The sequence below is a fragment of the Gossypium hirsutum genome, chromosome A03 (assembly GCF_007990345.1).
Source record: "Gossypium hirsutum isolate 1008001.06 chromosome A03, Gossypium_hirsutum_v2.1, whole genome shotgun sequence".
Classification (NCBI taxonomy): domain Eukaryota; kingdom Viridiplantae; phylum Streptophyta; class Magnoliopsida; order Malvales; family Malvaceae; genus Gossypium; species Gossypium hirsutum.
Genome location: NC_053426.1, coordinates 110,982,805 through 110,998,800, shown reverse-complemented (window position 1 = coordinate 110,998,800; position 15,996 = coordinate 110,982,805). Strand labels below are relative to the sequence as shown.

The window sequence follows — 15,996 nt, the reverse complement described above, 5'->3', positions numbered from 1 at the left end:
GATCATTTTGTAACTTTTTGAAGTTGAGTGACCAAAAAGTAAAATTACTAATAATTTAGTGACTTTAGCTGCAAATTACCCATTGGTATCATCGTCAAGTTATTATCCCTTATTGGATCAGTCGAACATTATAAAAGGAAAATAGAATTCTAGAGAGTGAAGGCGTACACAACAAGTTAAAAACAAGAATTTTCCTACCGTTCGATTAAGATCTTCAATACAATTTCTACTAAGTCAGCGGCTCACATTCGTTGACCACGGATAGCACGTGAACTGAAGCAAAAAAACAACGAACACCTCCAAATAAAGGAAACGCCATTGTTTCACAGTCTTTTCTCCTTTCCATTATTAGATCTCGAAACCCTAGTTTTTTTAGTTTCCGTTTTTGCAAGGTAAGATCACTGGCTTAGATTTAAACTTTTTAATTAAATTTTTTAATGCGATCGTTTGTTTCATTTCATTTCAGTGTTAGGTTTTCAACTGTTCAGAGTTTTTGATGGTTGATTTATGCTTTTTTCGTTGGAATTTATAATTTTTTTTTAGGAATTAAGTCAAATAAGTATGGATTTTAGCAATTCATGATTGTTCTTTACTTAGGACGGGAAGAACAAGAAGTGTTATGTTTTTAATAGCATTTACTAATTTTTTTTTATTAGCTGAACTTATACATTATGCTTGCAGTTGTAGATTTTGAGGACTATACACTGGTGTTTCATATGCTGGGATTTTGAAGTTTGAATACTTGAACTTTTAATCATCTTTTCAAGACCTCTGGATCGGCGGAATGGCTAATATCTCTGCAGACTCGCCGACTCCTTTGGCAACGGATGCAGGACCGGATAATTCTTCTACGGAAGATGCACCGTCGAAGCTGTCATCGTGGACTAGAAATTTAAAAATTCCTCAGCCTTTTGCTGCCTCTCAAGAGGAGTTAACACCTACAGGGATTGCTGGGAAATCAACTTTTTCTCGGTTTACTAGCGGGCTAGGATTGCGGTCGCCTTCAAAATCTACTACTGCAGATGGTAACGCTGATGGAGCTTCGACAACAACCCAACCTGGTTTTCTTGGAACAATTACAAAAGGCATAGTTGACTCATCTAAAAATGCTGTGAAAGCTGTACAGGTCAAGGCTCGACATGTTGTTTCACAAAACAAACGGAGATACCAGGTGGGGCTTATACATTTTTCTTTAGTAGTGAGATGTGCCTCCAAAGTGATATATCCAAAATTTTTGTTTTTTATACTATGACTATCTCAGTATTTGTAAACTTTCCTGTGCACCTTCACTTCAGGAGGGAGGATTTGACTTAGATTTGTCATACATCACTGAGAATATAATTGCTATGGGGTTCCCTGCTGGTGACATGAGCTCTGGGTTTTTTGGATATGTTGAGGTAGCTAAACTAATCAATAGTTGAATTTGGCTATCCTCTCATATTTAGCCTAAGAAATCTATAATTGTGATACAGGGGTTCTATCGAAATCACATGGAAGAAGTGATTCAGTTTTTTGAAACGCATCACAAGGTAATGACATGTCTATTGATTATTTGATTTATAATCTGCCACACGTTGCATCTTTTTTCTTTTCTGGTTTTCTCCCATATAGTGTGTGTGTGTGTGTGTACTTGTATTTTTTTACATAATAAGTTGAGGAAAAAAAATCATGGTCTAGTTTGTTTTATGTTGGTCTAGTTTGATTGATATTGGTGGAGGGAGACTATTCCTGCCTCTTCTTTTAATGTGTTCTCTATTCTTTGAACATGATAACTGGCTTAGCCTTTAGTCTTCTCTGCGCTATACTTGCTTTGACAATGATCTGTATTTACTTTTGTATATAGCAACTTTATTAGTCAATATCAAGTTTCTGACCCATACTTTTTTCCCATTACATCCACCTTTTCTTCAATATGAACCTTGTTGTCTGAGATTGCCGGACCAGTTAAAGCCGTATATGCGCGCGCGCGTGTGTACATTGTTTCCTCCTTGCCTTATTGCTATGCATTGTACATTTTGGTCCTAAAATCTGTAGACTTTTATGCAGGACAAGTACAAAGTATATAATCTTTGCTCTGAGAGATTGTACGATGCTTCATTATTTGAAGGAAAGGTATGCTGTGATTTATTATGGTAACACACTATATGTTTACTTCTAATATTTCAGATGGGCTTATTCCTTGAATTGTTGTTAGCTATGGCTATGTGCCATGTGGCTATCATGTAGCTTTGATAAAATATCATCTCAGAGGTTTCTTAACCTAATAACCTTACTATCTAGACTTTCTGTTTGTCTGGATCTGTGGAACAAATCAGAAAAAAAATCAGCCACTAATTTCTTGTTAAACTTTTTGCCAATGGAATCCACTAGGAGAGGGTGGGGAAGAGTCATTCACTCAATGATAAAAATCAGTTGTTGGCAGAGGATAATTTGTAGGAAGAGTCGGTTCCTCCTCAACTTTGACAGTGCTTCACTATCCTCTGTTTCCCAGCTCATGAATGCATAACAGCAAACCTACCCTGTTAAAACTTACTGTAAAAGGGACCAATGAGAAACAAAAATTGAGAAATCTTACAATTGATATTGGTCTTTTTCTTTAGGTGGCTAGTTTCCCCTTCGATGACCATAATTGCCCCCCAATTCAATTGATACTATCTTTTTGTCAAAGTGCTTACTCATGGCTGAAGGAGGATATTGAGAATGTTGTGGTTGTGCACTGTAAAGCTGGGATGGCAAGGACAGGGTTGATGATCTCTAGCCTTCTTCTATACTTGAAGGTTCGACCCAATGAACATGTTCTTGAAGAAATGCTAGTGAATTTAATATAGCTACACATTTCTTGGCTACAGTGGTGGGTTCTTTTTATAACTTAATTATCCCTTTGCAGTTCTTTCCCACTGCTGAAAAGTCAATGGGCTATTACAACCAGAAAAGATGTGTGGATGGAAAGGGGCTTGTTCTACCTAGTCAAATTGTGAGCAGTTGACTTCTAGCTGTTTTCTTTGAGTTTTGTTTTCTGGGTTCATTCTTTGGCAAGCTGTTTATATCTCATCTGATTACCATATATTTTCCTTTTATGTTCTCCAGAGGTATGTCAAATACTTTGAGCGCACCTTAACATACTTCAATGGTGAAAACCAGCCTGGGCGCAGGTATTCTTCTTGCAATGCAATGTTTATATTGCATCTTTGGTTTTATACTAGTGCTGAGACCATCTTTATACAGGTGCATGCTTCGAGGATTCCGGCTTCTTCGTTGTCCTTATTGGGTCAGGCCCTCCATTACAGTGTCTGATCATAACGGTATGACAATTTTTTTTGTTTAATCGATGATTGGTGCTTCCTATAGTTATTTTGGGCTTCTCAATACATGCATAAGATGCTGTTGATGCATAGACAAACTCGTTTGGATAGACGTGAATATGAGATTTTACTGCCCAAACTTTCAGCTGCAGGCACTTGTAGGAATTTCAAAATCATATTTTATCTTTAACTGCAGACTCGTTTTTTCCCTTTTTGAATTGTCCTGATAACAACTGCAGTCTAATGAGGTTATAATTGACTTGAGCAATCATTTCAAATTAAATTTTCGTATGCATTATTTTCCCTGTAGCGCTCCAAACAGGTGAACATGTAGTCATTGTATTGTCCTACTAAAACATTCATGCCTTTCAGCCTCTACATAATCATCATGAGCTTCCTCTCTCTGCAGGTGTTCTCTTCTCGACAAAGAAGCATAAACGTACTAAGGATCTCTCTGTATGTTTGGTTCTTTTATCTAACCAATATGATCACAACCTATAATTTTTAGAACATGCCATTTGAAGCTCTCTGGAGCATCCTTACCAATTCAAAGTTTTGTGTGCTAATTCACAGCCAGAAGATTATTGGTTTAGTGCACCAAAGAAAGGAGTCATGGTATTTGCTTTGCCTGGGGAACCTGGTCTGACCGAGTTGGCCGGGGACTTCAAAATTCATTTTCATGATCGCCAAGGAGATTTTTACTGGTCTGTAATCAGTTCCCCCTCTCTGATAAAATTATATTGAACTTTGTGTTTATTTAACTGGTCTTATTGTGTTTCTGCCCATTTGATTTATCAGTTGGCTAAACACAACAATGATGGAAAACAGAAAAATTCTGAATACCAGTGATCTTGATTGGTTTGACAAGGTAAAAACATGAAAATGTTATGATGAGACAAGATCTTTATATCTCTTTATGTCTGGTTGAAATAGTGTCTTGTCTGATCTTATCGCCACTTTTCGGTAACATATGCAGAGGAAATTACCTTCCCCTGGTTTCCAGGTTGAGGTTGTGCTAGCAGATTATAATGACCCTGTTCCGTCGAACCCACCAACCAAAACTACCGCAAATAAGCCAGATGAAAGTTCAGGCACCAGTGCAGCCCCATCAAGCAACAATAACAACAAAGATGATGTGTTCTCAGACGTTGAGGAAGAAGAGTCTGCTACATCAACAAACAGGCAGCAAAAACCAGCTGCCTCCTCAGCCACCACCAAATCGGAAACGAGTACCAATCCAGATCAAGTTACAAGTTTAGTTCATTCTACTGAAAAAGTTTCTTTAGGAAGTGCAAACTCCCAACAGACACACACTACTGGTAACCCAACAAAAGATGCCGCCGCTGCTGCTGCCGGCACTGAAGTTTCGAGCTTGGAAAGTGAATTCAAGGTAATGGCTGCTGATACGTCTGTTTTCAGTTTTGGAGATGAAGAAGACTATGAAAGTGAGTAAAAAACTAGGGGCTGATTTCAGACTAACATATAAATTGGCATTGCTGGTTAGTAATTCTTTCAAGCCTTATATTCATTTTAGTTTGTATCATCAATGTCTGGTTTTAGCTTTATAGTTAACTGCTGTTGTATGTATATCAGGAAAATGCTGTTACAATAATCACTGCATTAAAATTTTAAATTATCTTTTTATTCATTTTAAAATTTATAATTCTAATGAAAATGATTTTTTAGATGTGATTCTGATTATGTTTAATTATTATTTGCTATTATTTGCATGAAGGTTTTATTTTAATTTAATTGTACACATTTGAAAAACTATTAATTTTATTTATTTTCTCATTGGGTAATTATAATTATATCCGTATACAATAATTTAACATTTAAATTGATATGATATTGCACATAAAAATAAAATTAATGTATAATTTTGATATATTAAAATTTTGCGTATTCAAATTTAACGAAAGTTTATTAACAATATCAACGATTGAATTTTTATTTTTTAAATTAGACAATAAGAGGTATTAATTAAATTGTTGAAACTAAAAGAAAAGAGATTTAATTTCAAAAGTCTAAAAAATACAGGGACTAGAGGCAAAATGAAACCAGTTTTCTTCCTCTTCCACCTGGGTTGACCAATTTTAGTCAAATTATAATAAGGAAAAAAAGAAAGGGAGGGAATTACGCTGAATAATAAATATTTGGCGGGTTTGAAAATTTCTGCGCCAATTTTGCTTGAAATTCAATCAAAATTCTCCACCACAGAGAATTAACAAGAAAAAGGCAAAACCCACCATTAAAAGGGCCTTTTTAAAATCAAAAGGAATAAATTTATACCCCGATTCTTCATTTACAGTTTCGGGGTGTTAAATTATAGTTCTCGTTTTCTTCCGAACTGTAACTCAATGTCGGGTATTCAAGGCCAGATTCTCGACGTTACTGGTAATCTATTTTTCTTTTTCTTTCTCAAGTTTAAATTAAATTAATTCCTGTTTTTGTTTTGATTTTGGATTTATTTGTGTTTATTTTGGGGAGGCAGTTGTGGGGTGTAAAAAATTGAAGGATACAGAATGGCTCTCGAAGCAAGATCCCTACGTTTGCCTTGAATATGCCAACACCAAGTATCGTACAAAAACCTGCACTGGTAATTTTCTCTTTTTCTTTTGTTTGGAATCTTAGGGTTCATGTTGATTGATTTGTGTTGAGATTAAAATGAAATTTGATATTATGCTAATGGGAATAGAATTAATTGAGATGATATATGTATTTGGATTCAAACAAAAGAGATAAAATTAACATGTAATCTTTATACTAGAAGTCAGATTGTATTGTTCCTTTATTAAAAAAATGGGTAATATAGTTTTCATAAATTAGATAAAAAAGTAAATCGATTTTTTTTAAAATATTATCCATTTGTATTTTTAAAAACCGGTGTTATTGATAATAATTAGATAGTCGCATGTAGCATGTCAGATGTAATTCATGTTGATGTACAATTATCAGTTTTTAACATATCAGATGTACTTCATGTTGACGTACAATTATCAGTTTTTAACAACAAAAATAGATAAAATTTTTAACAGAAAAATTATTTTACTCTTTAATTTACTATATAAAAACTAATTTATCCATTATTTTGAGTAAAAATAATAAAATGTAATTAAACTTTTAGTAAAATATCTCTATACTATTTTTTACCAATAAAAGAGGATAATCATTTAGAAATGAAAGTTGAATTTCTTTTTAAAAGAAATGGGGTAGCATTGTTAAATTTAGAGAAAAGAGATTGAAATGATAATTAAATTAATTTTATAATTTTATAATATTTTATTAATTATTATTTAACTGACTGTCGAAGTGGTTGAGAAATTTTATAATATGGGTTTTTTATTATAATAGATGGTGGGAAATCACCCATATTTCAAGAGAAGTTCACCTTCTCCTTGCTTGAAGGGCTGACAGAGGTCAATGTAGTGGTCTGGAACAGCAATACTTTATCTAGTGATGACTTAATAGGCTATGGAAGGTAATTCCAATCGTTTGAATCTTTTAACCATAAATGAATTATAGAATTTTTGTATTAAGAGTTAGATTACATTTTATTTTTTTATTTAAAAATAGATAAATTAGTCTATACACATTAGATTACCAAATCGGTTATTTTTATTAATAATTTACTCTTTGATTTAATCGTATAAGAACTAAATTATTTATTTTTGAGTAAAAAGAACAAAATATAATTTAATTTTTAATATAAAATTTTTTATAATAGTTTTAGGATTTTCACAAAATATATATATTCCCCTTTACAAATTTGGCTCTAAATTTCATTTGGGGGATTTATTTATTTATTTATTTTCAGAATTCAATTGCAGAAGGCTATTTCTCAAGGTTATGATGATAGTTCTTGGGCCATTCAAACCAAAACTGGCAGGTATTTGAATTCTGTACCTACTTTGGAAGTTTAGAAATTTAGTGGATTTGCTTTTGATTTTATGAATTTCATTCCTTGTCTGATTTAAAAATTGAAATTAGTGGAATGTTATTAAATTTTAATGGATTAAAGTATTTGTAAGGTTTTTATATTATAGGAGTCGAATTAAATTAATCTTTTTATCTTAGTTTAATTATTATAATATAAAAAATAAATTTAAATTGTAATAAAGTTAATCTATATTGTATAAAAAATATATATTTTAAATTAGAGTTTAATTCTAAACAAAAAAAATTGAATAAATATATTTTAGATAATAAAATATTAAATTTATTCTAATTTTGTTTCACATAATTTGCAGATTTGCAGGAGAAGTGCAGCTGATACTGCATTATCCCAACGCCAAAGTAGACTCACCGATATTATTACAGACTTTATTCTCCATTTATATCATTTTGGAACTATAAAAAAATTGGGGTTTTATTTGGATTTGTTTGCAGCACCAAGCCTCAGGAGGATATAGTCAACCGTCGGCACCACCAGCATATGCACCGCCACCTCATCAACCACCTCCATACGGCGGACCACCTGTTCCAGCTCCTTATCCACCACCAGGTCCGGCGGGTTATCCAGCTCCACCGTATCCTGGTGGTTATCCTCAACAACCCTTATATCCTCCAGCCACGTATCCTCTTGGACCAGACCCATATGGCGGATACCCTCGTCCACCAGGCGCTTACCCTCCTCCACCCTATTACCCTCCAGGTAACATCATTGGTCACATATTAGATTATCTTTTGACACTAATTATATAATACCAGCAAAATTACTCTGCAGGTCCCTATATTATAGACCAAGTGTATTGGGGTCCCTATAGTTTTAAAATGGACACAAAGATTCATTCTCCTTAGAATAACGAACAAAATGCCAAAATTATCATTTTTTACAACATTATGTCTCGAGTCCTCAAAACATCGAAAGTAAATTAAAAATGCTCTATCTCAAGTCTCGAGCCTTAAGATTAAAGTATCAAGGCTTGAGGGTCAAGCCTCAAAACTTGGAAACATCAAAGAAAAAAATCTTGAAACAAGAGAGGCAAGTATTGATACCCTGTTCGTTAGGTATAGATATCAAGTCCACTATTTTGATACTTTGAGCTAGTACTAGTATCTTAATTTCGTAATTGATCTTAATTCTTGTGTGACATTAATCTCAAGTATTGATTCATGTTGAAAAATTTACTCTTATAGCTGGAAATCTAAGAATAATGCTATGTTTATTAATTTAATTTAAATGTAAATATCCGATAACAATATGTTTGAGTTGTATCAGCAACAAAATGTGACATCTTGCATTTGGGTTCATCGTTCGAGCTGGGTGTGAGGTGTCACATTAAGATTTAAGAAAAAAAATTAATTTCTATAAAAAAAATCTTGTACTATGCAATTTTTTGTGAATTTGGTCTCTATTATTATTTGATCGATTTTAGTCTTTATTTTTTAAAATATGTATTTCAATTCTGAAGTTAAACCTTTTATGTTAATTTTATAAATAATTTGAGGAAATTATTTATTTAAACATTTGATGATGTGATGTGTACATCTTGATATTACTTTTTATAGTTGGACAAAATTTTGCACATTTAAGGAAAAAAAGAAGAGAAGCTGGTATAATATTTGTCCAATTGCATGAAGAAATAATTACATGTTTTGAAGAAATGAGCTATGGAAAATTATTTGATTCAACTAACAAAAATGAAAAAGTAGGCATAAGGACTAAAAATATACATTTCAAAAAATAGAGGACTAGAAATTATCAAATCTTAGTAAAGAGACTAAATCTACAAAAAGAATACATAGTACAAGGACCTTTTGTATAATTTTGTCAAAAATTATTAATTTTATTGGATAGATATAATTAAATAATATATGAAATTAATTTAAAATATAATTAATATTATTGATTGAGTTTTAGTTCGATTGCATGGGTATTGTTGTTAATATAGGAAATGTATTATTCTTCTATTTATGAGTTGAGAAAGAATTATGGATCAAAGCCTATGAGATTATTGAAAAAAAATTGAAATATATATATAATTAATACCATATAAAATTAACTCTTCTTTTAACCGTTACAAAAGTTACTGTTTTGCAATTTTTTTAACGTACAAGGACCAAAATGCACACTGAGCTATATACAGGGACCTGTGCAGTAATTTTACCTATATTATGTACATGTTAAATATTGAAATCTTCTGAAATCCATTTGTTTCTTTTTCAAGCAGGTCCATATCCAGGACCTTACCCACCTTACTAAAAATCCAGAGGGGAGCTGTATAAATGATTGAAATTTTTTTTTTGATTGGGTGAAAAATGGAGAAAAATGAAAGGCAAACGTGAAAATTAGGAATTTATTCTTTTATATGGGAAGAAAATTTTTAAAAAAAATTAATTAAATAGCAGAAAGCAGTGGAAATTAAAAGTAATTTCTTGTTTTCCTTTGAAATTGTTGACACTTTTTTTTTCTAAATACAAGAAGTACTCAATTTGCTGGGAAAAAAAAACATAAAAGTAAAACAATGCTAAGAATATACTTATTGAAAACTATTATGTATTTCTTTTATGATTTGATGTTCTAACAAAAAAGCATTAAAAATAAATAAATAAATAAATTCATAAGTTTTCTATGTTAATTTATTTAGATCATTGAATAATTTTCTTTTGGGTAAACTATATAATTGGTCACCCAAATTTCATAAATTATCATTTTGAACATTAAAAATAAAAATTTTACAATTTAAGTATTGTTACATATTTTTATCATTTTAATCTCTCGCCGTTGCTTTATCATTAGATACACTTGCTTTAGTCACTTATAGTAAATTTTTATTTTGGCTACTTATCTTACTCTTTAAAATTTAATTTGTCTTTTTTCAAAAATTGGAAAAAAACAGATTTTATTAGGGAAATTCGGATTAGAAAAATCATTTTATCTTTTTTATTGTTTTAGAATTAATTTTAGATTTTTTTTTCCTTGGTAAAAGGGAAGAGAAAAATCGTGTGTTTAGTTTTTACTGGAAAAATTAATTTATTTTTTATTTTATATTTTAAAAATTAATTTTAGTTGTTTTCAATAGGAGGGAAAGACCTGGAGTTTTAATTTGGATTTTTTTTATTTTAATTTCTTTTATATTTTTTAAAACTAATTTTAGCCTTTTAGTATGAGGGGAATATTTGGGGGGTTTGATAAGGAACTACTTGGATTTTTTTATACGAAAAATTATGGTTATATGAACTAAATCGGATTGGCCAGTTTGGTCGAGAATTGTTTGGTTTACCAATTTAGAAAAAGCCTTTAGATTAATTAAGTCGGGAATTGATACTGTAACGACGTAAAATTTTTGCTTTCGGTCACTAATTGAGGCGATTTATTGGAAATTTGAAAACCAACTTTCGATTTTATTAAAAAGGGAGTTGCCATCGATCATTTTTCCTAGGTGTGATCGGACACCTAATAAATCCTCTTTTTTAAAAGAAAATTTATTTTTTTAAACAAAAAGAAGGTCGAGTTTAGGTCTATGTCAAAAGCCAGAAAAAAAAATAGGGTTCGGGAGTCGGTTACGAACGAGGAAGGTATTAGCACCCTCGTGACGCCCAAAATTGGTATCTCGTTAAACATGTGCTGTCTTAATTTTAAAAAATACAAGTTCAATTTAAATTTTAATCGTGATCCGATCAAAACACGAGAATTTTTAAAATTTCGGTTTCTTTTAAGAAGGGCGTTCCGTTTTTAACACTAGCCGTTGATATTCACCCAACATAGCGATGAAATCCACGACTTAATGTTAAATCGGTACGTTACCTTATTTATTGAAATTAAAAAACATGAGTAAAAATATTTTTTAAAATAAAAATTCATAAATAAATAAATGGTGCAAATAATGATATAATGAATGAAAAATATTAACATATAATATAAGAGCATTAGGATAAAAATAAAAATAATATTTATAATAAAAAGAAAATAATAATAAAAATAATGACATGCTAATAATATAATAAGAAAAGCAAACTGATACAGAATGGGTGAGAAACAAAAATAAAAGAGTTCGAAATTCATCGAAGCAAATAATAAATATGACAATAATATTAAAAACAATAACAATGCATGCGATGTTAAACGTAATAATAGTATTAAACACGAAATAAAAACAATATGAATATATATATACATATAATAATAATTAGTAAAGTGCCGGAAACATGATATTAAAAACACTAATAATGTTACCTATATACATACGTATATCTATTAAAATATAAACATAATAATAGTATTAAAAAGTATATACATAGTATTGAAAATATATATATAATATATACATATTAGAAATAATAATAATATTAAAAACAACTATTAATAATACTACATAAATATACACATATATATATTAAAAATATATACATAATAATGATATTAAAAGTATGTACGTAATATAATGTTAAAAATACATACATAATATAGTATTGAAATATTTACATAGTATATACATATATATATTAAAGATATATACATATAATAAAACATATACTAATATTAATAATAATAAGGATAACATAAAAATATATACATGAAATAGTATAAAAGATATATAACTAATAATATTAAAAATATATACATAATATATATAAAAATATATACGATATATATATATATTAGAAATGATAATAATATAAAAAAACTATTAATACATTACATAAATACGTACATGTATATACACATAATAAATAATAAAATAAATAAAAAGAAAAAAAGGAAAAGTGAAAAAGGACGAAAATCGAAACAAAAACGAAGTTTGGGGCGAATTTAAAAAGAAATAAAGAGAAAAGGACCAAATTGCAACATGCGTGTAGCCTAGAAGTATTGAAAGCGCAATATTCCCCATCCTAAAATGCAGCGCGTGGCCAAGGACCAAATTAAAAAGCGCGACAAATTCCAGGGCTGAATTAAAAGTAAAATAGCTTGATTGTAAATATATGAAAAAACGGAAGGGCTAAATGCGCAAATAGGCCTTCCGTTAAAAAAAACACGTGGATCATCCTCCCAGGCGGGTCGGGTCACGGGTTCTCTCCCCAAAACGACGTCGTTTTGCATCTGGGGAGGGAACCCAAAACACTGCCGTTTCGGTTAGCTTATAAAACCCACAATTTTTTTTATAACAGCTCATTTCATTGATGTTTCAAAAAAAAAGGGAGAATTCTCCCTTTCTCTCTGGGCAACCCCAAATCCCGGCCAGAAGGGCCACCGCACACCACCACCGTCGCCGTCGCCGTCGCCGGCCACCGCAAATCCTGAAAAGTAAGTTTTTTATTCTATTTTTTATATTTTTATATATAAATATATATTGTCTTTTTTTTTAATGGAAAAAAATATATGTATGTGTGTATAATTGTTTAGTGTATGGGTATTTTCAAAATAAACAAAAATGCTAATGAAAGAAGCAATACCCTATAGTGTTTGCTTTGTTTTCTCTTTTTCTTCAAAAGCTTGCTTTGATCTTTGCGTTTTTTGGAGAAATCGGTTACTTCTATTGCTTTCAAAGGGAAAAAAAATCCCGTTACATGACTTTTTGTTCGGCTTATATAGCCATTTACACTGCTACTATTTTCCCTTACTGTCTTTTCTTGTTACTGCTTGCAGGTGATGGTGCAATATGGAGGACGGTAGGGCGGTGTTGAGGCAACGTCAGAGGCATCAAAGAGCAGGTGTGGCTGGTGGCAGAAGACAAGCTAGGGTTTCAGCTTTTCTGAAACCCTAGTTTGACTAATGGGTTTGGGTTTGGGCTTATTTAGTTTAGTTTATTGGGCTGATGTAATCCGGGCCAAGATTGGTGTATACAGATACGGACCGGTTCAATTGGGCTAAATTTAACTAGCTTTTAATATTGTTATTTTTATTAAATTTTTAATGATTTATGTAATTGAATCATTCGGATTGATCATACCCATGAATCAATGGCTTGATCAATTTGTTGTCAATACGGTTTTGAAAAGCTTAAGAAAAACTTGGAAATTTACTTGGAATTGATTTATAGGTGAAAATTTTGGGTTTCATCTTAATAGTTGAATATCTTAATTTATTGTAAAAACTCAAGTTTTATTTTTGAAAAAAATTTCTAAAGTTGGGTAACTAAAATAAATATCTTTAATGGCAAATTAACAGTGGGTGACTAAAATAATATAAGTATGTAATGGCAATCCTAAAACTACTAACTTTTTTTATTTTTGGTGCTTAAAATGAAAACTTATAAACATTGAGTGACCAAGTGTGTAATCTACTCTTCTTCTTTTTTTACCATGTTAAGGAGAAAAAAAAACCTTACTTCCCTTATTAGTTGTTGTATCATGGATCCACGGGTAATTTTTAGGATGTTGAAATTTTGGTTAAAACTAAATTAATCAACTGGATTGATTTAATTTGGTTGGAGGTCGGTTAATAATTTTTTGAAAATTCAATTATTAGTTAATTCGGCTCGAAATTGGGTAACTGAATTAACCAAACTTAATAATTAGTAATACAAATTATATGTAGTTTTAATTCAAATAATTTGGTCAAATGAACATTATCAAATTATTTTTTATATTATTTATACTTGTTTTAACAAAAAAATATAAATTTCGATTAACTGATTGAATTAACTGAAATATTTCGGTTCAATTAATTTTTTTTAAAAATTTCAGTTCGATTAATTGTTAAATGATTAAAAAATTCAGTTAAATGATTAAAAAATTCAGTTCGATTAACCGTTTGAACACCCTTAGTAATTTCTATATTCTAATTTAATTAAACTTAAATTTTTTATTTTTTAAAACTTAAAATTTCAAAATGATAATTATTGAATTTATTAACTTAAATTTTTTTTATTTTAAATTTTTTATACGATAAAATATTATCATATGGATAATATTATCGTAACTTTTTATTTCCACGTAATACTAAAAAAACCTAAATTCAAATAAATTGAATTATTTGGTTAATGTTTGAATCCATCAAATAATTGAATTTAGCAAGTCGAAAATGATTTAAAATAAAAAAAATGAAAAGGAAAGCTAATAATTAATTCAAAAATATAAGTCTATCATCTGTAAAAGTAAAGCAATTTCGAATAATGGATATCCAAATTCAAAAGGGATAAATATCAAAATTATACATGAAAGGTAAATTCGAGATTGACCCAGTCTGCCCATATTTGATTCTTTTTAGATTGTTTTTTATTTAACAATATTTTTTTTTAAATATAATGCACTAAAAAAACTAAAACAAAAGTTTTCTAACACATTAAAAAGTATTTATATTAAAAAACACTACCGTAAATATAATAAATGTTTTATTATATTAAAAACACAAATAAATATTTATTATATTAAATATAATTTTTAAACTTTTATATTTTTGGTTGGGTTATTTAGTTGGGTAAATATTTTTTTTAAGGTTTTGGGTAGTGGGTTTAATTGATATTTGATTCTTGATTTAACATAAATATAAATATAAATTATTATTTAACATATTAATTAATATAATATTTTTATAACATAATATATTCGTGCCAAGCTTTGGCCAATGTATCTTGCCCAAGGCCCGACCCATATAGAAAACGTGCATTAAATTTTACCCAAGCCTATTTTTTGAGCCTCGTATTTTGTCCAAACCTTCCCGTTTTACAAGTGGACCTTTGAGCCTAGGCAAGTGGCCAACCCATGAGAAGGTCTACTTAGACCTATAGATTCACCCTTGGGCATTCAAGCCCATTGTTGGGCTCGAGGGCCTGTTAGCTAGATAGGAGTTAAACAAGTAACTTGAGTACCACTTAATCTCGCCTTAATTATATGGCATAGGTTCAAATTCCACTAAAGCTCAAATTCTGGATTTGCATAATGGGTGAAGGCACTTCCCCTCTATGAAGCTGGTGCAACTCTCAGCAAAGTCAGAAGATAAAGTCCAAAAATAAAATCGAGTATGAGCACTCCCAACTAGATACCAAATCTAGTGACGGGATTTATCAACCCTCAACAAACGCCAACACTTCAAAAACATTTCCTCGGAAAAATCAAATTCCCCTAATAAAAACCTATGAGCTGAAATTGATTGGGTAGCTCATAAAGTAACATTTTTACAAAACGGTTCCAATTGAAGGACCATAACCTGAAAACAATGGCATTCTTGTATGGGAAATGGTGATTTCTTCTTCTTTTTTGGGTCCCAGTTCTTGCAGCACAAACTGCAATGTGCTTTGATGTTGAATGCATGCATAAACATATTAGATGAATCCTATGTTGTAATGTCATATATAATCATTTGTAAAAATAACATGATCTAGACCTTCTTTGTAAAATAATAAACATGTCCTAAATTTGTAATATGTCACATATCATAATCATTTGCCTACTATATGAATCTTAATGATTTTGCACACATGTTTCACCTACTGGATTTGATTAAAATTCTGTCTGTTTTTTGAAGGAATTTTTCATGGTAATCATCTTTTGTCTTTACAAGGACAAAAACAGCTACGAACTAGCTTGATTTATGTCCAAAATTTTACAATATTCTTCTTTGTTGGTTGTTTTAACTAATGATTTTTGTGTTTTTACCCTTTAATCATGACTTTTTTTTTTCCTAACATGAAACAGTTGTTTCACCAGCTCCATGCATAATATAATAATCTGTTCCCACTTTGTACTTCCTGGAATATATATATGTGTGTGTTAATTTTATATTTTTTCATTGATTATTGTAATTATGACT

The 15,996-nt window shown here is 30.4% G+C and overlaps 2 protein-coding genes and 1 long non-coding RNA gene across 7 annotated transcripts; all 3 read left to right on the top strand.

Moving 5' to 3' along the window:
• Nucleotides 1-148: 148 nt before the first annotated feature.
• LOC107935026 (phosphatidylinositol 3,4,5-trisphosphate 3-phosphatase and protein-tyrosine-phosphatase PTEN2A) lies at nucleotides 149-4,994 on the top strand. 3 transcript variants are annotated; one of them, XM_016867556.2, is made up of 13 exons: nucleotides 149-392; nucleotides 682-1,171; nucleotides 1,296-1,397; nucleotides 1,473-1,529; nucleotides 2,047-2,112; nucleotides 2,601-2,777; nucleotides 2,888-2,974; nucleotides 3,088-3,152; nucleotides 3,226-3,302; nucleotides 3,712-3,758; nucleotides 3,876-4,006; nucleotides 4,101-4,170; nucleotides 4,279-4,994. In XM_016867556.2, the coding sequence occupies exons 2-13, from the start codon at nucleotides 785-787 to the stop codon at nucleotides 4,753-4,755; spliced, it is 1,743 nt and encodes a 580-aa protein (XP_016723045.2). In that variant the 5' UTR covers nucleotides 149-392; nucleotides 682-784; the 3' UTR covers nucleotides 4,756-4,994. The 3 variants fall into 3 exon arrangements, with proteins under 3 accessions (XP_016723045.2, XP_040958153.1, XP_016723046.2); XM_041102219.1 differs by having other exon boundaries at nucleotides 2,035-2,112; XM_016867557.2 differs by lacking the exon at nucleotides 2,047-2,112.
• Nucleotides 4,995-5,486: 492 nt separating this feature from the next.
• Nucleotides 5,487-9,877, top strand: LOC107935009 (elicitor-responsive protein 1). Of its 3 annotated transcripts, none has more exons than XM_016867538.2 (7): nucleotides 5,487-5,699; nucleotides 5,797-5,901; nucleotides 6,657-6,783; nucleotides 7,120-7,191; nucleotides 7,553-7,598; nucleotides 7,692-7,956; nucleotides 9,476-9,877. In XM_016867538.2, exons 1-7 carry the CDS (start codon nucleotides 5,663-5,665, stop codon nucleotides 9,505-9,507), a joined length of 684 nt encoding a protein of 227 aa, XP_016723027.1. In that variant the 5' UTR covers nucleotides 5,487-5,662; the 3' UTR covers nucleotides 9,508-9,877. The 3 variants fall into 3 exon arrangements, with proteins under 3 accessions (XP_016723027.1, XP_040958141.1, XP_016723026.1); XM_041102207.1 differs by lacking the exon at nucleotides 9,476-9,877 and adding an exon at nucleotides 8,029-8,438; XM_016867537.2 differs by lacking the exon at nucleotides 9,476-9,877 and having other exon boundaries at nucleotides 7,692-8,022.
• Nucleotides 9,878-12,434: 2,557 nt separating this feature from the next.
• LOC121222177 (uncharacterized) lies at nucleotides 12,435-13,229 on the top strand. Its single transcript, XR_005919245.1, has 2 exons — nucleotides 12,435-12,549; nucleotides 12,892-13,229. It is a non-coding gene; the product is annotated as an uncharacterized lncRNA (long non-coding RNA).
• The last annotated feature ends 2,767 nt before the right edge of the window (nucleotides 13,230-15,996 follow it).